Source organism: Panthera tigris, chromosome C2 (genome assembly GCF_018350195.1).
Source record: "Panthera tigris isolate Pti1 chromosome C2, P.tigris_Pti1_mat1.1, whole genome shotgun sequence".
Lineage (NCBI taxonomy): Eukaryota > Metazoa > Chordata > Mammalia > Carnivora > Felidae > Panthera > Panthera tigris.
In genome coordinates this window covers 48200342-48223496 of record NC_056668.1, presented here as the reverse complement: position 1 = coordinate 48223496, position 23155 = coordinate 48200342, and the positions used below count along the sequence as shown (strand labels likewise).

Here is a 23155-nt window from a genome sequence, read left to right as displayed (position 1 = left end):
GAATTCTGGTTAATGATATGCATACTGAAGTGTTGAGGAGTGAAGAGTACTGAAGTATAATTTATTTTGAAATCCATTAAGAAAAAAGATGGATTGATGGATGGATAGAGAGACAGATAAATAGGATGAAAGAGATATAGCAAGATTTAAATCATTGTCTCTGGATAGTGACTTATATGGATGTGTACTGCACAATTCTTGCACGTTTCTCTGAAATTTTTATAATAAAATGTTAGCTCATCGTATTTCCCAGTCTTTAAATAGATTGGTTAAAGACATATAACCGATGCTAGAAGTCAGAGAAATTTTCCAAACATTATTAAACATTTACCTTAGGAGTCTCCAGAAATTATAATTCTAGAAAACTCTAATTCACAGAGTTTATTCACAGATCAAAATATATGTAAAATTCTCATGATAGGAAACTTAACAGCATGGTGGGTGAAGTTCTTTTTTCTCCAATAGAGTGTATCTGAAAATCTCTTTCAAAAGAAATTGGGGCCATGAATTTTATTTTTGAGGCACTGAATTTCCAAAGAGTAATAATAGTTCTCAAACTTGAGTGTGCATCAGGATCACCCAAACAGTTTGGTAAACTACAGGTTGCTGCTTCCATCCCAGAGTCTCAGATTCTAGAGGTCTGGAGTAGGGTCTGAGAATTTCTTCTCCTCTTCTCCTTCTCCTCCTCCTCCTCATCCTTCTTCTTCTTCCTCTTTTTCTTCTTCTCCTCCTCCTTCTCCTCCTCCTCCTCCTCCTTCTTCCTCTTTTTCTTCTTCTTCTCCTCCTTCTCTTCTCCTCCTCCTCCTCCTTCTTCTTCCTCTCCTTCTTCTTCTTCTTCTTCTTCTTCTTCTTCTTCTTCTTCTTCTTCTTCTTCTTCTTCTTCTTCTCCTAATGTTTATTTGTTTTTGAGAGAGAGAGACAGACCATAAGCAGGCAAAGGGCAGAGACAGAGGGAGACAGAATCTGAAGCAGGCTCCAGGCTCTGAGCTGTCAGCACAGAACCCAATGTGGGGCTCAAACTCATAAACTGTGAGATCATAACCTGAGCAGAAGTTGGACACCCAACTGACTGAGCCACTCAGGCACCCGAGAATTTGTACATCTAACAAGTTCCCAGGTGCAGCTGATGCTCTAACTGGGAGACCATTCTTTAAGAATCTTGGCATGGGGTCTATCCGCCCTTCCATCAGGAGCACCTATTGCCATTACTACTTACTTAAAATAGCAAGAAAATGTGAACAAATCAACTCCAGGATTTTCATGAAAAGTCAGAAAAAGAACAAGAAGAAGAGAAATGAGTTTTGTTAAGTCTCTTAGCCTATTTGATTTCCTATTTTTATTGTATGTGCATTAAAAATAATAATTACTAAGAATATACTGGTTGTCTAAAGTGGCACAGGCAAAGTATTACAAAGTAGACTTTGAGATCTACTTCCCTACTTGCATTTGGCATATTTCCATGTAATAAAAACCATTTTTGTGTTAGTTTAACAAAACTAAGTACATCCTTTCTTTACCCCTCTCCCATCAGATCTAGAGCCCCTCTGCTATACCCACATTGTACCAATTGTACGAATGATGCTGCAGTGAAATTGTTGACTTATCCATCTGCCTAATTTACTAGATGCGACAGATCATAACTGAATGCGCATCACTAATGCCTCATATCTAGTAGTGAATGAATATATAAATGAAAACCAGATGAATGAAAAGACATATCTCCCAATGCAAATACAGAACTTATTTAGATTTTGTTGTTTGAAGTTAACCATGTCACTGCCCCCTTCCTTTATAGTAAATATATGCTTATTGGTTGCAGGTGGTTGTCCCACACCATCAACACGTTCCAAAGTTTAATTTTTTAAAAATATTTACTTATTTTTGAGAGAGAAAGATACAGACGGACAGACAGACAAAGCATGAGGGGGAGATGGTAGATAGAGAGGGAGACACAGACTTGGAAGTGGGCTCCAGGCTCTGAGCTGTCAGCACAGAGCCTGACATGGGGCTTGAACTCACGAACCGTGAGATCATGACCTGAGCCAAAGTCAGATGCTCAACCAACTGAGCCACCCAGGTGCCCCCCTTTTTAAAATTTTTTAAAAATATTTATCTATTTTAGAGAGAGAGAGAGAGAGTGAGAGAGAGAGACAAACACACTCCAAAGTTTAAAGAGGAATTTTAGGAGAATTGGATTGAGGGTGTGTGCACAAGTGACAACTGTGTATGTCTCAGGATGAGATTTTTCCTTGAGAATGAAAGGCTGTTGACTTAAGCAGTCTATGAAAAGTAATTTTCCTGCTTGGCTGTTGGTTGGGTGACAAGGTAGGTAATGAAGTAAAATAATTAGTCCTGCTAAGAGGTGATGACATGTCAACATTGGCAGGTTCAGTCGGTCTCATTCAGTTATCCAGAGTCACCAGATGGTGAAGTATTGGCCCGAGGAATCAGGGCAATGGGAATCCTCACCAAAGGGAAACTGTGTGGTTGTTTTAGTTGAAATGGAGCTCACTTACAAGAACAGCTGGGCAAACAGATATAAAGTGCTCCATTAAGAAGAAGACATTTTCCCTCTCAGATTTCTGTCAAAATGGCATTTTCTTCTAAATTCAATAGCAAACATTCTCCAGGTATTGGGTGACCATAATATCCTAATAAAAAGTTAACTGGTTGACACCTGGGAGTTATGGCTCAGTGGGAATAGTTCAGGTGTGACTTTATAAAGGGAGCTCTTCACATGAGCTGGGACTTTTTATTTCCTGAGCTCTGAAAGCACGTTTACATGCAGGAACATGTCTTCCAGTGGCAAACTCCCCACAAGGCGCTGGAGAGAGAACATGCTGTTCTGCTTGCACTAGAGCAGAGATCACAGAATGTTGCAGGTTGAGCATCCCGCTCACACTGATCATGTATGTGTAGGTCAAGTTCTGAGTTTCTTCAAAGGCCCCCATTCCTGTACTCTGGCATCTGTCCATGTGGCTTATGGTACTTTTACCCTACTTTTTCTCTACACTTTTTTAAAAATGACATTTTCCTGAAAATTTATAAAAGTCTTGCTTTATATATATCTGAACTATTTTCATGAAGATTTTTCCCCTTATGTTTTCAGATCTGAATTCACAAAACACAAGTAGGGATGCCTTCTGTTCGCCTCTAAAGCTGTGTGCTGTTAATTCAGCCTTTCCTGAATGCCCCAAATCTCTTTTCATCTGTTTTTCTTATTTAGATTCCTGATTCATCACCTGAATTGTATCTATTGAGTGAAGTAATTTCATTGGTACATTAGAAAGCACAATGTCCAAAATGTGGCTGAGCCCCTGTCTTCCTTACAGGTGGCATCCCACCACCCATATCCCTTATGGCCAGTGTCAGCAGAATCAGAAGGCAGGGAAGATGGAAATCAAAGGCATGAAGGAAGAAGGGCAGAGTGGGTGGGAGCAGCTTGAGGCCTATGGGAAGAGTTTAGAGAACTTCAAGTTAGCCTTATAAAGTTGTAAGTAGCAATTATTTCTGCATGGTCTTTGTGAGTGGTTAATGTATAAGACCATAAATAAAAGATGATTTGAATGATGCCATTTAGAGTTTTGCAGTGCACAACTCAAACAACTGTCAGTGGTGTCCCTGTTTCCAGAAGACATGTTGTACAGCTGCTACATGTTTACTGCACACTAGCTCTTTGCAAGCTGTCATTAATTCTCTACTGGGCCGTGGTAAAACTTCATTCCCAAAGAGTTGGGAACTTCACTCCCAAAGAGAGTGACAGAGCTATGTGGGATTTTGAGAAGGAATTCCATTCTGGAGATCCAGAGCCTATGTTAAAATTATGGTTTGTATAATTTAGCATTACAGTTCAATTAAATGCAGTCTATGCCACCAAATATGGTTTTTGGAAGTTTTTGAATGTGTTGTCAGATAGCAACTGCCCTGCTTAATACATAAACTCAAGATGTGACCATAAAGGCATTGGGATGTTTTCCACCTGCAATTCACTGTGTAAGAAGAATATAGAATGCGTTTGAAACTTAGAATTGTCAGCTCTGGGAAGATACTAATGCCTAAAAAGGACTTGCTGATTTTATATATGTACCATTTATATAATGTGAATAAGAATATTAGGCACTATTAAAAGTACTTTCACCAGTGCTGTAATGGCAAGATGATTGAATGACCTTCCATCAGAGGAAAGTCTTTCATCTCTGAGAAAGGCTTATTACTCAGAGATGAGGAAGGTCATGCCATGCCCATGCTCTAGTGGCATGGTATCATGCCAGACAAGAGATTCAACCACATTGAATTACACAAGTAGTTTGCTTTGTTTTGTTGCTGGGTCATTTCCCATTGTATGGATAAGCCATAATGTGTTTATCCATTTAACTATTGATTGGCAGTTGGTTTGTTACCAGTTTGGTGCTGCTTTGACTATCTGCATACGAGTCTTCATACAGCTTTATTTTTCATTTCCTCCAGAAAAATACCTAGGAACGAAATTGATAGGTTATTTGGCAGCTGCCCAACAGTTTTCGCAAGTGGTTATACCACTAAACATTCACATTCAAAATGTGTGAGGGCTCCAGTTGTTCCAAATCCTGTCTAACACTTGTTAGTGACAGTCTTTTAATTTTATCCGTTCTTGGGAGTGTGATATCTTACTGTGATTTCAACTTGCATTTCCCTGAAGACTAATGATGTTGACCAGGAGTTGGTAAACTATGACCTGGTAGACAAATCCAGCCAACTGCCTATTTTTATAAGTACAGTTGACCTGTGAGCAATAGGGGTTTGAACTGCACCAGTTCACTTATACACAGATGTTTTTGACAAATACAGTACTGTAAATGTATTTTCTCTTCCTTATGATTTTCTGTAACTTTTTCTTTGCTCTGGCTAACTTTATTGTAAGAATACAAATATAGAATACATAGACAAAATAAGTGTTAATTGACTGTTTATGTTTCCAGTAAGGCTTCCAGTCAACAGCAGGCAATGAGTAGTTAAGTTTTTGCAGAGTCAAAAGTTAATGCAGATTTTCATGCATGTGGTGACTCAGTGCCCCTAACCCCCATATTGTTCAAGGGTCGACTATGACAAACAGACACGTCCATTGGTTTACAAAGTGTTTGTAGCTGCTTTTGTGCTGCAGTGGCAGAGTTGACTAGTTCTAGCAGAGAGCACCTGTCTACAAAACCTCAAATATTTATCATTTGACCATTTACAAAAAGCATCTGATGACCCTGATGTTCAGCATGTGCTTGTTGGCTATCACATATTGTCTTTAGTGAGGAATCTATTTAAATCCTTTTCCCTTAAAAAAATATATTTTGTCTTCTTATTGAGTAGAAAGAATTCTTTTAAACATTCTGAATTCAAGTTTTTAAATAGATACACATATTGCAAATACTTTCTTCCAATTTGTAGTTTGGCTTTTATTTTTCTTGTTAGTTCTTTTAAAGTTCAAAACTTTAAAAATCTGATCCAATTCGATTTGTCAGTTTTTGAAATCTATGCTTTATCTGTCATATCTGAACTGATGGGAATTAATTTTATTATTTTTATATCTTAGAAAATTGACTCTGTATAAAAAAAGGCACTAAATAAGTTTAGGGGTTGGCAGTATAAATGGGATGTGTGTAACAAAAGAGAAACATACTACGGGTGATAATCAAGCTTGTTCTTTTAGTCCTGAAACAATTGAGTCATTATTCTTTTAAATATAATTTATTGCTAAATTGGCTAACATACAATGTGTACGGTGTGCTCTTGGTTTTGGGGTAGATTCCCGTGGTTTATTGCTTACATACAACACCCAGTGCTCATCCCAAGTGCCCTCCTCAATGTCCATCACCCATTTCCCCTCTGCCCCACCTCCCCATCAACCCTCAGTTTGTTCTCTGTATTTAAGAGACTCTTATGGTTTGCCTCCAATTGAGTCATTATTGACATCAGTATTATAGCTATTTTTTTTTATTTCATATCTTATAGAAATTAATGTTGATCTGGTTTATTCCTAAATTTGCAGTTTAGAATATTTCTGATGTCATTAGTGTTTTACAACACTGAGAGCATATTTTTCTGCTGCTACACTAATAGATAATTTTTACTTTAAAAAGAGAACTTTAGTCTCAATTTTCTCTTAAGGTGATTTAATCAACTTGGCTAACTATGTATCAAACTTTAGGCCACATTCTGAAATATTTTAGAAAGTATAGGATAACCTTAAGAGAGCCTAGACATAAAAGAATATATCCTGTTGAATGGGTTGGAATGGTAACTCCTTTCTCACTGATCTGTGTCTGGATGTTTATAATAGTTTAGCTAAGTACCATGTGTTTGGGCTATGTTTCTTGACAAAGCTGAAACTGACCACAGCCACTCAGAACTCTGGGGTCAACACTAAATGCCTGCTCAGTACCTGTGCCTATAGCAAAGCAACCTCCGGTTGATCCAGAGAGTTCTCTGAGCTTACAGTGCTCCACCTTTTGTCTGGTGTTCTTATCTCAGTACCTCCTTACTGATTTTAATGCCACAGGGCATGTATTTACTTTTAAAAATTAAAAGAGGATTAATTCTAATTTTATTTTGAAAGACTTTTTTTTTTTTTCTTTTAGTATTTCACAACACCCTTTTGAACTATTTGGAGATACTCTAGGGTGTTGCAAAAAGAGGATTAGAAACAACTGTTCTAGATCCAAGGTTCTACTTTACCAATATGCAATATTTTTTCTCAACCATACTGGTGTTGTTTTCCTGGAATGTTCACATTCTTCATTTTGTCTCACTCTTCATTGGCAGAGGCTTTATTTCTCGTGTAAGATACAATAAAATGTTCTTCCAGGACTCTTACTTCTCTGTACTCCTGGGCTTTTCTGGGCAATATATATGCCATTTTATTTATAAATGTTTTCCTAGTTAAGCTTATATCATGTTCTGTTATTTTTCTGTTAATTCTACCTTATGTCATTCACCAGAGGTTTTCATACAAACATTGAAAGATAACTGTCACCACAGGACTGTGTTCCAAAGCATTTAATTAGAGTTACTCAGAATGAAGCATAATTTATCAAAGATTAAAAATTATTATAGGATGCATGGAGATATACCCTAAAATATTGGGGGATATTGTCCACTAGTATAAAATTGAATACTAGTCCAAACATTCATTTGAAGCAAAGCTTGACAAAATTAATCAGATTGAAAGGGCAAAAAAGGTTAAACTCTTTGCTGAGCACTGAAAAGACCAATGGTGTAATAACTCAATGAGCGAAGGCATGTAAGGAAGACAAACCAAAGATAGAGGGAATCCATACTGCGTGACAATGTGAGCATAGGTGAAGGTGCATTGCAGAATGTGAGAAGATTATACTGGCCAAACAGAAGTAAGATAGGTTGAAAAGTAATAAAGGAAGCAGTAATGTGTGCCAGGGTAATTATAAGGGACTTGAATTCTTAGCTCCAAAGAAGGAACTGAGATGATCGTCTCAAAATACCATGTTTGTGATGCTGCTTTGAGGTCAGATTTGTCTGTGTGCATCTCTCTTTCTTTTTCAGGACTTTTAAAAATTTAGCTCCAGAGAGTAGGATGAATTAGAATTTTGGAAAAAGTTGGTCAGCTAAATGCCAATTCGTTCAAAGAGTTACATGATGTTGATATATTTGCTGGCATATTTGCAAAAGGGAGAAAGACTGGAGTCATGAAAATTCCTGTGCAGAGGAAATGAGAATAATTCCACCTTGTCAGTTGGTAATTCTGTTTACAGCCTTCTTTTTCCTCACTTGGTGCAGCCATCCTTTCCACTTTCCAAGTGGGAGAGGCCCATCAGGCCAAAAGGTATGAGCAAAGGTCTGATGTGATGATGCTGTGAATCTTGGCCCTTAGTCAAACATGAATGCAGCCTAAGTACAGTGAGATTCCTTCTTCTCTGCTTCCCAACAAGGGGTTGGAAATAGGCCAGTGGGTTTTGATTTACTGTGGGACCTGATAACCTTCTAAGGTAGTGGTATATGTCCTTGACTGATATTTGTTCCATTCCATTGAGCAGGATGGATCTAGGCACATAACTAAAAAGGGAAAATTTGGCTTGGACAAAATCTATGTTATAGCTAAAGTATAAACCCCCTCATCAAAATCTAATGAAGTTAGGACAAAACACCAGCAGTTAGCATCAACTTGAGTGTCATGGTCTGGGTGTTGGGGTCACCCCTTACTCTGTTGGGTAATGATGAAGTTCTCAACGGCAACAGAGCAGGAAGTGCATCTTAGTGAGAACTGAGATCCAGTTTTGACCCTGCACTTAACTTGCCCAGTGACAGAGGAGTGGCTGCCCTCAATTTAGTTGTTTGTGCTACGAGAGAATTGCACAAGATGAGCTAGACTAGATGAGTCTTCCTTGGACTTGAGATAAGCCACCCAGTATCTCCGGGTTTCAATTTTGCCTCAAGTATAGGAATAGCAATTTGAGATTCTAGAAGTTTATAGAAATTTTATCAAATTCTTAGGAAGTACAAAGTTCTATGTACATATGTAAAAATAGTGGTACTGGCTGGTGAGGTCAGAGAGTGGTTCCCACAACCTGGTATCCAAGAAGGGGCTGTCTTTATTTTTTTAAAGGCCTATTGGAATCCTTTTATGTAGCTATATTGAGGCATTCCAGGCTGATTTTGACTGGGATAGTATAAATTTAGTGTAATGACTTTGGGAAGCCCATGCTGTTCAGAGGTGCTGACTGGTGTTAATGCAATATAAATCTTTGATTTGTGAGAAATAGAATGTGGATTACTAAATTAATAAATGCAGTCTTTCCTGTGGGCAAAATATTTTGGGGAAAAAAAAGAAATCTCTATGGAATAAAGAAAGAAAATAATTGAGGTCCACACTCTCTTATCTTAAAACTCTTGGGGCCAGATATGTTTTAGAATTCAGAAAATCTTTGGATTTTAGCAATGTACTAGGTTATCTAGACCAGATATTAAGTAACCTCTTCAGCAGGGCTTGGCCAGCACCCCTTAATTAAACATACTAACTTTCCTACAATTAAACATGTGAATAGTCACGCAGACTAGTCAGTAAGATTCAAGAAAGACTCAGTGGCCTCATTATGGTTCAGATTGGGTTTTGTTACCAAATAAGTTTAACCTAAATCTACAAAAAACCTTACAAAGTGTTTTGGATTTCTGAACTGTGGCTAAAAGGTTATCTATGGCCTTCATTAAGTAACAGATTATTGGGGCACCTGGGTGGCTAAGTCGGTTAAGCGTCTGACTTCGGCTCAGGTTGTGATCTCGCAGTCCGTGAGTTCGAGCCCCGCATCGGGCTCTGTGCTGACAGCTCAGAGCCTGGAGCCTGTTTCAGATTCTGTGTCTCCCTCTCTCTGACCCTCCCCCGTTCATGCTCTGTCTCTCTCAGTCTCAAAAATAAACATTTAAAAAAAAGTAACAGATTATTGAGCAATTACTATGTGCCAGCTTTAAGATAGTGCCATTTGCAGGATGCCTGGGTGGCTCAGTTGGTTGAGAATATGATTCTTGATTTTGGCTCAAGTCATGATCTCACAGTTCATGGGATGAGACCCTCATCAGGCTTTGCACTGACAGTGCAGAGCCTGCCTGGGATTCTCTGTCTCTCCTTCTCTCTCTGCCCCTTATTCATGTGTACACCCTCTCACTCAATAAATAAATGAAACATTAAAAAAAAAAAAAAAGATAATGCCGTTTTCACTAATCTTTGTAAACAACCCCTCAAAGTGGACATTGTTATCCATGATCCATAATTTTCAAATCAGGAAATTCAGGGTCAAGTACTTTCAGGGAGTGGCCAGAGGATACATCGATAACTAAGTTGCAGAACTGGGATTTGAACGAGGCTCCTTCTGGCCCCAAAGACAAAACACCATGTCGTTTACTCACGGCTTAGTCAAGACCTCCGGTTAGTGCGATGATCTGCCACTATTGCCTACACAGTTAAAAAGAAAAAAAAAAAGCTTTGAAAATTTAATTAAGATTTTTCTCCTTAGTCTGCACAATCTCTCTGGGAAAGTTCATCAAATGATTATTTAGAAACTGACAACATCCAGGTGGATCTGTATTCTTTTCCTGAGCATCGCACTTGAATATTCAACTTCCTTCAGAGCATCTCCATGCAGTTGTCTCACTGACCCTACCGGTTCCAAATAGAACTAAAGGTTTTCTCCTCCACCTGTCTCTTCTTTCAGAACTCCCTATCCTCCCATCTCAGGTACCCTTAAGCTGTCTCCCGGCCCTCACTCCTGTCCCTTTGTTTCCATCTCTATTAATCACTAAATTTTGCAGGAATACAGCTGGAGGGCAGCATTGATGAGGCTGGGTATTTTCAAAGCGCAGTAGCTAAATTTACTAATTAGACATTTCAGATCCTTTGCCCCTCCCGACAGTATGTATAAAATGAAGGTTTTGACTAATTGTGGATAACCAAAATAGCCTTAAATACCATCTACCTGCTCAATAATAAACTACTAAATATTAAGCCCTAAGATTTTCCTTTGTGTTCTAGACTGCTTTATACGTTATTTAGTTTGGGTTTGGGGATCTCAAAATTACCCATGTTTTAGCCGTTTAGGTGGGTATGTCAGAATATTGGTTAGCTAAGTAGACCACGTGCTTTCTAGCGACAATGCCTGTAACAACTAACCTTTGCTCCAAATTTGCTCTGGGTTGCTAAATCAGTGAAATAATAGCCTGGTACTTTTTTGTTGCCATCTTTAGGTAAAAGGCCAAGCCTGAAAGTCCACATCAATACCACGAGTGACTCCATCCTCTTGAAGTTCCTACGTCCAAATCCAAATGTAAAACTGGAAGGTTTTCTCCTGGGATATGGCAGCAACTTGTCACCAAACCAGTACTTCCCTCTTCCAGCAGAAGGGAAACACACGGAGGCCGTGGTCGGTAAGATGTGTGGGTTTCAGGCACGGGAAGAAGACAGGTCGCAGGTAATGGGCACAACACGAGATAGAAATCTTGAAGGCAGGCATCCTTTCTTCCATTCTCAGCCAAACCAAATGCCAAAATTACAAGTTATCTTCATAATTGTTGTAATGGATACAGCACAGTTCTTTACATGAGAAAATATGGGATGCGTACTCTGTGTGTACTGTGGAAATAATCAGCTTCATTGTCACTATACCGACAATCCCTGACCAGAGAACTTAAATTGCATAGGAAAAAAAATGAGCTAAAATGCCTCGTTTTAGCCTGTCTATTTGGATCAATTTTTCTCTCTGTTTTATTTTTACATTCTTCTGGTGGAAAATAGAAACTAGAGCTTTCTGGGCATGTCTTCATGAGAAGCTACCCTTAAAAAGGAAAAGAAAATATATTACATTTTTAAAAAATTTTAGCATATTTCAGACAAAAAGATTAAAAGCTTTTACATGGATTATAAAATGTTACATTTCTTTGAAAATGTTTTTAATCCCATTAAAATGTAATTTGAGGATGTAAGCATCTTTAAGCCTTATTCAGAAAAATTATTTGCACGTAAAACCTTTTTAAAGATAAAATTTTTAAGAAAGGGATTATCTATTATGAATGCCTTCAAAGGCTTTCTGAACAGTCTCAGATGAGATTTGTATTTCGCTCCACTGCTAGGATTATTGCTAAAGAGCTTTTGCATGAAGTTCCCATGTTTAACCATGTATTTGAACTATCGTACATCAGATCTGGCATTCATGCATATACGCGAGGAACGTTGCATAAATATTTTTGTTCATTCTTCACAGAGAAGTCTGTTTACAGTCTTACTTTACAATCAGACAGGAGTGTAACATTATTAATGAAATGTCTAGACTAGATTTTACCTAAGATAATTGTTTTAAAGCAAACACATTACACTTTGTTGCCAAAAAAAAAAAAAAATTGAGAATTACACACTTTTGACAAATGTTACAACACTAACCTTGGATCATACAAACCATAAGGAATTTGAAATTTTGCAAATATTCCCTCACCACATTCACTCTTTACTACAAAAGGTGCCTGGAAGCTGTATACTCACTCTCGGCACAAATGGAAGCAGGTCTCCTGACCCTTTATTTATTAAGTATTGGAAGTAATGCTTTATTTATGATAGTTTTTCCCCTTGGTTCTGTAGATTGAGAATTTGGTCAGTTGAAAACTTCCTTTTCATAAGAGGTGAAAGACTTTCAATCTTAAAAAGATAGAAGTCAGGTTGTTAATGAAAAATATGTGCAGAAAAGTAAAGAAAATTTTCTATTATAAATATACCAAGCTTTCAGTAGCTCAGTGATGGGGGATAATCAAAAGGACAAAATATACTTCTATTTATTTACTGTTGTTGTCATCCTTTGGAATTTTTTATTATGGAAAGTTCAAACATGTAAGGAGGGCAAATATAATGACCCTCATGTTTCATTATGTAACTTGAATACATATCACTATTTTGCTCTCGTGTTCTATGTATTCTTCATGTACACCATTTTTTTAAATTAGATTTTAAAGCATACCTGGATACCATATTTTTAAAACTGTGAACACTCCAGTATGCATCTCTAACAGATAGGAAATATTTTTAGTAATGCCATGTCTTTATCACATTACAATAATAATTTTACAAAATCATTTGCTGCCTAGTCCATATTTAAATTTCTCTGGTGGTCTTAAAAATGCCTTCTTAGAGTGGTTTCCTTTTTGAATGAGGATCCAAACAAGGTATACTTGTTACATTTGGTTATTATGTCTCCTAAGTATCTTTCACCCTTTCTCTGCTCCCTTTTTAAGTGTTATTGATTTGCTGGAGCACTTGCCTCCTTCATCCTGGTCCACATTCTGTATTTAACTGGTTGCTTCCATTCTGTAATTTTTAACTGGTTTCTCCATGTCCTACATTTCCTGTGAAAAAATACGCAGATTTGGAAGCTGCGTTAAATTTAGATTCAGCTTGTCTGGGGAAATAAAACTTTATAGATGGCACTGTGTATTTCCTAAACCTCACGAAAAGAGGTACATAAATGGCTGGCATCACGCTTAGTGATGTTAAGACTGTTTGGTGTGCCTGGGTGGTCTCAGTCTGATCCCTCCATTATAAAATTCACCATCAAATTTTCACTTAATAGTTCTCACATCGATTGATGATTATTGCCCAGCTCCATTATTTCATATGGAGCTTATAAAATGGCAATTTTACATTCTAGATACATTCTAGATATAACCTAATTCAATTATTCTTTCTGCATTTTTTTTAGCTGAAATTCTACAATAAAGAATTTTTTTATTTTTAAAATTTTCCTAATATACTATTTTAGGAAGGGCAGGATAAATTCTCATTGTAATAAATTGGTGCTCTGATAATCTCCAGTTGTGACCTATAATATTGTTTTATGATAAGTAACAGTGTATTGATTTTATATTTTTATATTTTTAAAGTTTATTTTTGAGAGGGAGAGAGAGAGCGGGCGCGCGCCAAGCAGGGCAGAGAGGGGCAGGGAGAGAGGGCGACAGAGGATCTGAAGCGGGCTCTGTACTGACAGCAGAGAGCCCGATGGATGTGTGAGATCAGACCTGAGCCAAAGGTAGACGTTTAACTGACTGAGCCACCCAGAAGCCCCAACTGTTATATATTTAATGAGGTTTAATCAGTATATCCCTTATCCTACCCTTATGATCTTTCTCATTAGCTAGTTTGCTTATGGTCGGCTGTTCACCTTGGTTCACTATTGAACTGTGAATTTCTTGAAGTCAGGGTTTATGTTATTCTTTGGTTATTCATAGCAGAATGATTTACATTGAATATATAGGCAGTAATGATTGTGGCCCTGGATTGAATAGACTCAGGTTCTGTGTAGAATATTTAGCCTGGAGGAGGCCAGGAGAGTTAGTCTGATTTAGGCCCTTGTCATCAGGCAAGTATATTTCTAAGCCATCTCGGGTAGATAAAATATATCACTGTGTATCTTAAAGATCTCTAGGGACAAAGATTCCAGAACATCTCCTGGAAGGCTATTCCACGTAGCCTTTTTAAAACTTTTACCTCATCCTTTAGATAAATGTGTTCTTTTTATAATTTCCTTTCCTTCTAGTATTCTAGTGAAAGAGAAAAAAAGTTCCTCTTCTTTCCCTTTCCATCTTTCTTTCTGCCAAAGGATCTGTGTGCTTCTGCTTTGATTACTTCAAAATGAACTTGCATTTCCAAGTTACATGTTATTCTGTGGTTGCGTAAGTTTATTACTTATCGTCTTTCCTAATGATTGAATTTATGTTAATTGCTCCTAATTGATGAAGCAGCTATTAGTTTTTTATTGCTGCTGTAACAAATTACCATAAGTTTGGTGACTTAAAACATCACAGACATATTATCTTACAGTTCTGTGTGTCAGAAACCCAACGTGGCACTCTCTCTCTGGGGTGAAATAAAGGTGTGGGTGGGGGTGAAAAGTCTTCCAGAGGCTCTGAGGGAAGAACTGTTTCCTTGCTTTTTGCAGCTCCTAGAGGCTTCCGCATTCCCCTTCCACCTTCCAACAACAAAAGTGAGTCAACTGCTTCTTATTCCACAACGCTCTGAATTCATCTTCTGCCTCCCTCCTCCACTTTAAAAGATCCTTGTGATTATATTGAGCCCAGCTGGATAATCCAGGATGCTCTCCCTATTTTAAGATCAGCTCATTAGCAACCTTATTTATATCTGTAACCTTAATTCTCCTTTGTCATGTAACCTATTTACAGGTTCTGGGGATTAGGATTTGGGCAAACTTTGAGGGACCTTGATTCTGCCTGCTGCAAACTGCCATGTTTGATATTTGTGTCTCTATTATTTGTGCCACCAGTTTATTGTATGATCATTCTCAATTCTGTTCATTTGTAGAATAGCAGTGAAATCTATTTTCCACAGATGTGCTGTGAGTGCATTAGTGAATTCAAGATTATAAAGTGATGAGTTGAAATCCCTTGAGTGCAAGCTGCTGTACAAGAGCAAAGAATTATTGCTTTGTGAAAAGAGCATAACTTACAGCCTCTCCTCTTACTTTCTTCTGTAATGAGATAGTAGCCTTTGTCAGTTGCATTGATCTATATGAAAACAGATGAACTTATTTTCATTTTCCAAATAATGTTAAGTGCCACATTGTGACATGTTTCATTTGTTTGATGTGTTGAAAAGAGCCCGCCATGGAAATGAGAAGCTGTTGATCATTCAGAAATACTCAAGTTAGCATTTAGTGACCTGTGGACTAAAACTCTCTTACTAAATAATCATTTGTAAGTATTTCTATATTTATTTTAATAGTGGTCTCTCTTATCGAAAGAGGCATTTTCAGAAGCTACATACTGGTCTTAAGTGTAAAACTAAAAAACAAAACATTCCCCTTTGCTATTTATTCATATAGAACTTCTGCAGAAAAATTTATTTCATCAAAATCTTCTAAGATTTTAGTAGATTAATTGGAGCCGTGAAAAAAAAAAGGTAGTATTTTGCCAGGGGACTATTCATACATATTAATGGCCGTGAGAGTGCTGCAATGATGCGATAAAACATGATTCACATTTAGAAGATCTAGGTTCGTATATCCTTTTTTTTCTTAAACCCATCTCATAAAAGTTCTCATTTCTGGTTTACACATCCAGACATTGCTTTGCCACTTTTAGTGCTCAGCTGTTGGTAATTTTACAAACATCCAATAAAGTAAAATATGAGAAGTTTTTGATATCAAATCTTTATAGACTCACACTTTCTGATGTTTTCCTGACATCTACAACTATAATCAATACCACCTGGGAAGGAAAGCGTTGTATCCCATCACGTATGCAGTGCACGTTAAGGAGTTATTTCAGTACCCTGACTGCAAGAAAAGCTTGAATTGAAAATAAATCATATAGTTATCACTACCACAAATTCTGACTAAAGAATCTGTCTTCCAACCAGGTGTTGGGACTCAAAGGGATTTAAGAGGGCAAACTCCCTGTCCTGTTCTCACAGCTGCTAACTCTTCCATTCACTGCTCTTATAGGGCGTGTTTCTCTCCAGCAGCTGGGGGTTTCCCAGTCTCTCTCCCTTGTCGCCATCTTGCTCTTTGCTCGTTAGAGTGGTTTCTGAGCTAGTTGGGGGAGGACACAGTGCTAACTGCTCCGAAGATGGTCTGCACTGGAAAGACCTTGGCCCAGAAGGCTGCCATGTGCTTTCTAGGGAAGATCTATGTCTACCCAGAGAACCAGCGTGACGTGGGGTAAGGTTATGCATGTACTTTTGAGTCAGACAGACCGGGACTCAAATTCAGTACAACCACTTACTGTGGGGTAGTTCTGGTAAGTCATTCTCTCAGTTCATTTCTTTTATATAAAATACAGAAAAACCTTTCAGGAATGTTGTGAAGATTATGAATAGGTCATATAAGGCAGCTAATATAAACCTTAGTACAGAGTAGTATGTTTTATAAGTTTTGTCAGTTGCTTTCATTATATGCTGAGTGGTCTTGGATAATTTAACCTTTCTGAGCTTTGTTTGTTTCAACTGCTAATAAGAAATGAGCTCAATCACCGCTAAAGTTGTGGTCCATGCTAAGATTTAGTGCTAGGCTGAAAACCTTGGTCAGAGTGGTAGTCCTGTGGCTCTGTTTTCTCTTTTGATTGTTTTATTGGGGGGGGGGGGAGTTGGGAAAATTGTAGAGGTATATTGTTCTAACAAAGCTGTCAGTAACTAAATAGAAGTAACCAAACCCATGTCTTTATTATACTTAATTAATGTGGTTTTTTTTGGAAGGGACAACTCCCAAAATAGATTAAGAAACTAAAGAAACAGCAAAATTTTAAGACGATAACACTGCACCCTCAGTGCACACACTCGTCTGCCGTCATCATGATCATCCTTTAACCGTTAAGGGGCATTTCCTGTTTGGTGAACTTTGCCAACTGGAGTCTTCAGGTGCCTTTTAGATTCTATAAGAGTGGCCTCTGAAGGAGAATGAGGTGAATCCTGAACAGAAACAGCTGGAAGAGTTTATCATCACTAAATTTGACTTTTCCAGTCTGTCTTCATCCAGTGAAGCAATTTTTAGCAAGAACATAGTAAGAATTTTCACCCATTCTAGTAAAATAGAGATCAAGATAAAAAGCACGACACTATTTCAATCACTAAACTGATGGTAATTTTATCTCAGCAAATTGAGGTCAAAATTTAATCCTCAGTTTCTTATTCTGAAATTTCTGTCTTTTAATTTCATGGGGGGAAAATTGATTTTAAAAATCTGAATAAGATTATGATGATCCAGAATAATATATATATATTGTATGCTTAAAATACAATTTATATTCCTTTATATTATCAACACCCCTACATGTTTGTGATTTTTTTTAATTTAGGAAAATTTACATACTAGTGTCAGATGTCCACTCTAATGTTTTGAAATTGTATATATTGGGAAATTATCACAGTAAGTCTAGTTAATATCCATTACCATACATAGTTACAAAAATATTTTTTCTTGTGATGAGAATTAAGATCTGTTCTCTCAACAACCCTCAAATATGTAGTACATTATTAACTATAGTCACTATGCTGGACATTAGACCCCATGACTTGCTTATTTTATAACTGGAAGTTTGTACCTTTTGACCCTTTGATTCACTTGGTCTCACTTTGTCTCCCTAGCAACCACCGATCTGTTCTCTATATTTATTAGCTTGGTTTTGTTTTTGTTTTAGATATACCTAAACATATAAATGAGATTGTACTGTATTTGACTTTTCTGTGCTTAGCATAAGGCCTTTGAGGTCCATACACATTGTTGCAAATGGCAAAATTTCATTCTTTTTTTAGTGACTGAATAATATTCTTTGTGTGTGAGAGAGAGACAGACAGACGGACACTGTGTGGGTGTGAAAGGTGGCGAGAGAGACACTGTGTGTGGGTGGGTGTGGGGATGGGTGTGGGCAGGTGTCCATCCATTGATGGACACTTGAATTTGTTTCTATGTTTTAGCTGTTGAATGCTGCAGTGAACATGGGGATACATAAGTCTTTTTGAGTTAGTATTGTCATTTTCTTTAGATAAATACTGAGAAGTGGAATTGCTGGATCATATAGTAATTCTATTTTTAATGTTTTAAGGAATTTCAATCCTATTTTCCACAGGGGCCGTACCAACTTACATTTTTTTCTTCAAATTTTTATTTAAATTCTAGTTAGTTAACAGTGCTATATGGGTTTCAGGAGTAGGGTTCAGTGATTCATCAATTACTTATGACACCCAGTTCTCATCATAACAAGTGCACTCTTTAATACCCATCACCCATGAAAGTTCCCTTTTCTCCACATCCTCATCAACATTTGTTATTTCTTTCCTTTTTGATGCTGATCAGTGTGAATGGTGTTAGGTGATGGGTCATTATAGTTCTGATTTGCATTTCCCTGATGATTAGTGATGTTTAGAATCTATTCCTATGTTGGTCATCTGTATGTCTTTTTTGGAAAAATGTCTATTAATTCCTCTGCCCATTTTTAATTGGTCTGTTTTTGCTATGAGTTAGGAGTTCTTTATATATTTTGGTTATTGACCCTTTATCAGATAAATGATTTACAAATATTTTCTTCCATTTGGTAGGTTGCCTTTTCATCTTGTTGATGGTTTCCTGTGCAGGGCAGAAGTTTTTTAGTTTCAGGTAGTCCATTTGTTTATTTTTGCTTTTGTTGTTTTTGCTTTCGGTGTCAAATCCAAATATCATTGCCAAGGCAAATGGCAGAGAGCCTACTGCCTATATTTACTTCTAGGAGTTTTATGGTTTCAGGACTTATGTTCAAGTCTTTAATCCATTTGTGTTAATTTTTGTGAGATAGTAGTCGAGTTTATTCTTTTGCATATGGGTGTCCAGTTTTCCCATCACCGCTTACTGAAGAGATTGTCACTTCCCCATTGTGTCTTCTTGACTCCTTTGTCATAAATTAATTGACCATATATGTGTGGGTTTATTTCTTGGCTGTGATTTGGTTCCCCTGATTTATATGTACGAGTGTTAATGCCAATACCATACTGTTTTGCTTCCTCTAGCTTTGTAATGTAGTTTGAAATAAAAGTGCATGATACCTCTAGCTTTGTTCTTCTTTCTTAGGTTTGCTTTAACTATTTGGGGCCTATTGTGGTTCTACCCAAATTTTTACAATTTTTCTACCCCTCCCCATACATTTTACCCTTAATTTCTACATTTATATAGAAAGCAAGAGGAAATGCACAATATTTTCTTTCAGCATTGCAAACTGTAGAATTTCAGTGGTCATTTTCTCTCATAGAAAGGTTTAAGCATGCTTTACTCATTTTTATGGAAGTGGGATGAAATATAAGGTAATGCAGACTGCTGTTTATTATGCTGAGGATAAATATATCACCTTAATGATGAAAAGACCTGAATTTTTACTTTAAGTGTCAGGAGGAAGATGGGGGTGGAGTCACTGAAGAAAAATAGCTGAGGTAGAGGTTGAAAATAACTGAAGGAACTATATAAGCACTTGATTCTGTTGAAGAATAGTGAAAGAGGAGCAGGATAAACTAATGGCATGAAAAGACGAAGTGCCAGCCTTTGCGACCATCTCAGGCCCTATCTTCCTTGGCAGAATACTTAAGGATTAATGATCTTAAACAGGAGGATGTGAGAGGAGACAAGATAGCAGCTAGTAATACATACAAGGCAGTCCCCAAATGCAGATGAGGGATGATAATTATGCAGGGGGAGTTAGTCTTACTAGTTCCCTTTTACAGATAAGGAAATGAGTCTTCAGGAGTTGAAGTCAACTTTGTAAAATTACTTAGGTCATAAGCGGCAGGTCCAAGGTTTGAACCCAGAGAGTCTGGCTCTAGAAACTGAGCTCTGAAACTCTACTGCCTCTAAAACTTTGGGAATTTTACCTGTTCTACAATAGAAAGTCCATAAACCACTGATAGGTTGCTTCTATAATGTCCTTCAAACAATAAACAGGGAAAAAAGGCCTTGTATTCTGGAAAGAGCCATTGGCTACCTAACATATTAAGATTTAAATGAGTTAAAATACATACAGTATGTCCTGGGTCCCCAAAATTGTTCTCTCCCACTCTTTGAACCACCATCACTGTCTCTAATTGTTATGAGATCCCCATCTGTTAAGACTTACCTCCTCTGCTCTCCGTGAGGCCATTTCTGGCCAAAGCAATCAATATCTATATCCCTCTCTATGGATATCCTAGAGGCTGAGTACTATTCTTTTACCAACATTCTTTTTTTTTTAAATTTTTTTGATGTTTATTTTTTGAGAGAGACAAAGACAGAATGTGAGTGGGTTGAGGCAGAGAGAGAGAGGGAGGCATAGAATCTGAAGCACAGAGCTGTCAGCACAGAGCCCGAAGTGGGGCTCGAACTCACGAGATGTGAGATCATGACCTAAGCCGAAGTCGGATGCTCAACTGACTGAGCTACCCAGGTGCCCCACCATCATTCTTAATAAATGACTATTTGTTTTTATTTTTGTGTGTCTTATCTGTTCCCACACTGTACCCAGATAGAAAACCCTCAGGAGCTAAGGACCTTAGAAGACTTCCCTTTTTACCTCCAGTGTTGGCATAAGAATGAATGGCAGAGATGCAACAGAGAGACCCAGGAAGTCTGAAACTGCTATGGGTCATGTCGAGGATAGATTTTTCTCTTTTGTTTAGAACTGTTTTTGAGAATGTCATCTAGTTCCTTCTCTGGAAATGGTTTTACCACTTGGGAAGTATTTGGCTTTGAATCTTCCAGATTAATCCAAATATTTCATTTAAAAGATAGGAATCTCAAAATCACTTGATTTTCTTCTGAGGTGCAAACTTTAGCAGAACTTAAGTTTCAACAAAGTTTTTTTTTTTTTAAAGAAATTGGCCTAATAGATATCAAGTTAATAAATATTATGCCATCGTTTAAACAGCTCACCATGAGTTTATATCAGAAAGGCCTGGTTTCATAATAGATGACCATCTTGCCATGTTTTGATAAAGATAACATCTTTTCAAAGTTCTATTTTTCTGTTGGATTCAAATGTATTGTTTTCATGGACTTCCTGGCCTCACCAAACAATAGATACTGTCTCCCAAGTTGATATTTTCTTGGAAATAAAATAAATTTACAATATTTCAATATAAAGCATGACAGGTTTTTTCCCCCTAAACATAGTGGACAGTGCACAGTGACCAAAATCTAACTTTAAAAAAATCATCCCTAATTACATCTAAAAGGGTTCCCCAACATAGCTCGTGGCCCTTTGGTCATGGGCCAAAATGAAATTAAACCCTATCCCAGATTTGTTGTTTTAAGAGCCTTGCTGTTAAGATGCCTTAAATGGAAAGACAGCTGCCAGTAGAAGGATAAATTGGAGTATGTGGAACAGATACACAAGAACGTACATAACTTCAAAATTTCCTTTACTTTGAGGAAGAGATCTTCCAACCAAGGAATACAATCAAATCCCAGTCTCCTAATGATCCACATGTTATTTCCTTACTTGTTTCATTTTCCCTGGGCACTTAATGCCTAGCACTGAAGGATCATGCTGGAAGTGCTATGTCAGGAAGGCCAACTTTTGGTTATATTCTGTTTTGGATTTCTCCCTGTACATTATTTTGTTTGGTTTGTTTTCATTTGTGTCCTGTCTCACCAGCTGGTGGGTTCCTTGGTGCCAGAGCTGGATCTTCCCTTCCTTCATGTACTCTGCAATCAGGGAGGTTGGATCTCTGGTGTAGGAACTGACTACCTGGAATTAGATTGGAAGTTGACTGGAGGGTCTCCAAGTCAACAAAATAAAATGCCTCTATTTGTCCAGAGTGGTAATCTCTGGGAGAAAAAAAAAATTTAACTGTGTAAATACATTGACCCTACCCTATTTCTCAGGCACAGTTATAGTTTAAGCCTGTTATTCTGGCACAGTTAGTACTGTTCCCCTTTCTCTCCAGCATCCAGGTTAGTGAAACAATTACATGTTTAATACATACTTAACAGAAAGCCTTGAATTCTTAGCATAGACCCCAAGTCTTTCACCATCAAATTCCAGACTAATAGCATAGCCTTTTCTCCTGCTACTGGGACACTCCTCAATGAGAAAAGAGGAACAAAATCAAGAAGAGGTTTGATACAGGTTTGCTTTTGATGAATTCCATTCATGGGCATGTATAGGTTGCTCAACAAATGCTGGAGTACAAGTTCTCACCAAGCTGTTTACTGATGGTTTAGTGTGGGTGACCCCCTATGAGCTGGGCCCAGGCTTCACAGAAGTTCCATCCTCATAGCCAGTTTGTGAAGCACAAAGTATTATAATCCTTCTCTACCCAATGAAGACAGTAAATCCCAGAGAGGTTAAGAAACCTGCAAGTGGCAGGCTGGCTCCAGACCCTGTGCATTTATTCGACCAACATGCCACAGTCCCTTCCCCATGGCATGAGGGGATTCTCTTACCTTTGAGCCCTGTGTAAAAGCTCCTCTTGGGATTATTCCTGACCCCTGAGCCCTTATCCCTACATGGTAATGCCAAGGAACACATTGAAAATGAAAGAAAAATCCCTGCTGATTTGAAGGCTTTGACTTACTACCTGCTAGCTAATGTGACCTAGCTTTTATGATTTGAAAGAAAAATACCCAGATGAAGTCCTGATTTTTTGATAGTACTTCCTGTAGAGATAATAACAAAGTGATGAACTCTCTGGAAAATGTGTGTGTGTGTGTGTGTGTGTGTGTGTGTGCGCGCGCGTGTGTGTGTGCTACAGCCTCCTTCCTCTTCAAAAGCAAGCCCTTGCCAAACCTGAGGCCAGTTCACAGACAACACCCTCCGCTAAATTTCTCTGTGGGGTGCACATATAAAACCCAGGCAAGGAAAAAACCACAGGCAATAAAGTCAACAATTTTAATGTCTAACAGGACTGCTAAACTAGAAAGGGATGTAGACTGGATGTGAGGGCAAGTGGGTAAAAGAACTAGCTTATTAAATATTTGTTTCCAGTGTCGGGGAGAGAATGTGTCAAGGCTGGAAAGAGAGGCAGGGTTATCTTGGGACAGTGGCTGAATGAGATGCTCCAGACGGAGTGCCTGGACCTTAGGAAATAGCGAGCTGGTATATCAGACTTGGGGTCAGTATGTGGAGACTGGGGAACAGAAGGGTCAGGTCAAGGCTGGCCTCACAGGCACGTGACCAGTGC

General features: G+C 37.9%; 1 protein-coding gene across 13 annotated transcripts in view; it reads left to right on the top strand.

Moving 5' to 3' along the window:
- LOC102970387 (ABI family member 3 binding protein) overlaps window positions 1-23155 on the top strand; it is a 257824-nt gene that overhangs the window by 53681 nt on the left and 180988 nt on the right. For all 13 annotated transcript variants that reach the window (XM_042998592.1, XM_042998593.1, XM_042998589.1 and 10 more), the window contains exon 2: window positions 10735-10914. In XM_042998592.1, the coding sequence (XP_042854526.1) occupies window positions 10735-10914 (180 nt within the window). The remainder of the gene's footprint in view (window positions 1-10734; window positions 10915-23155) is intronic.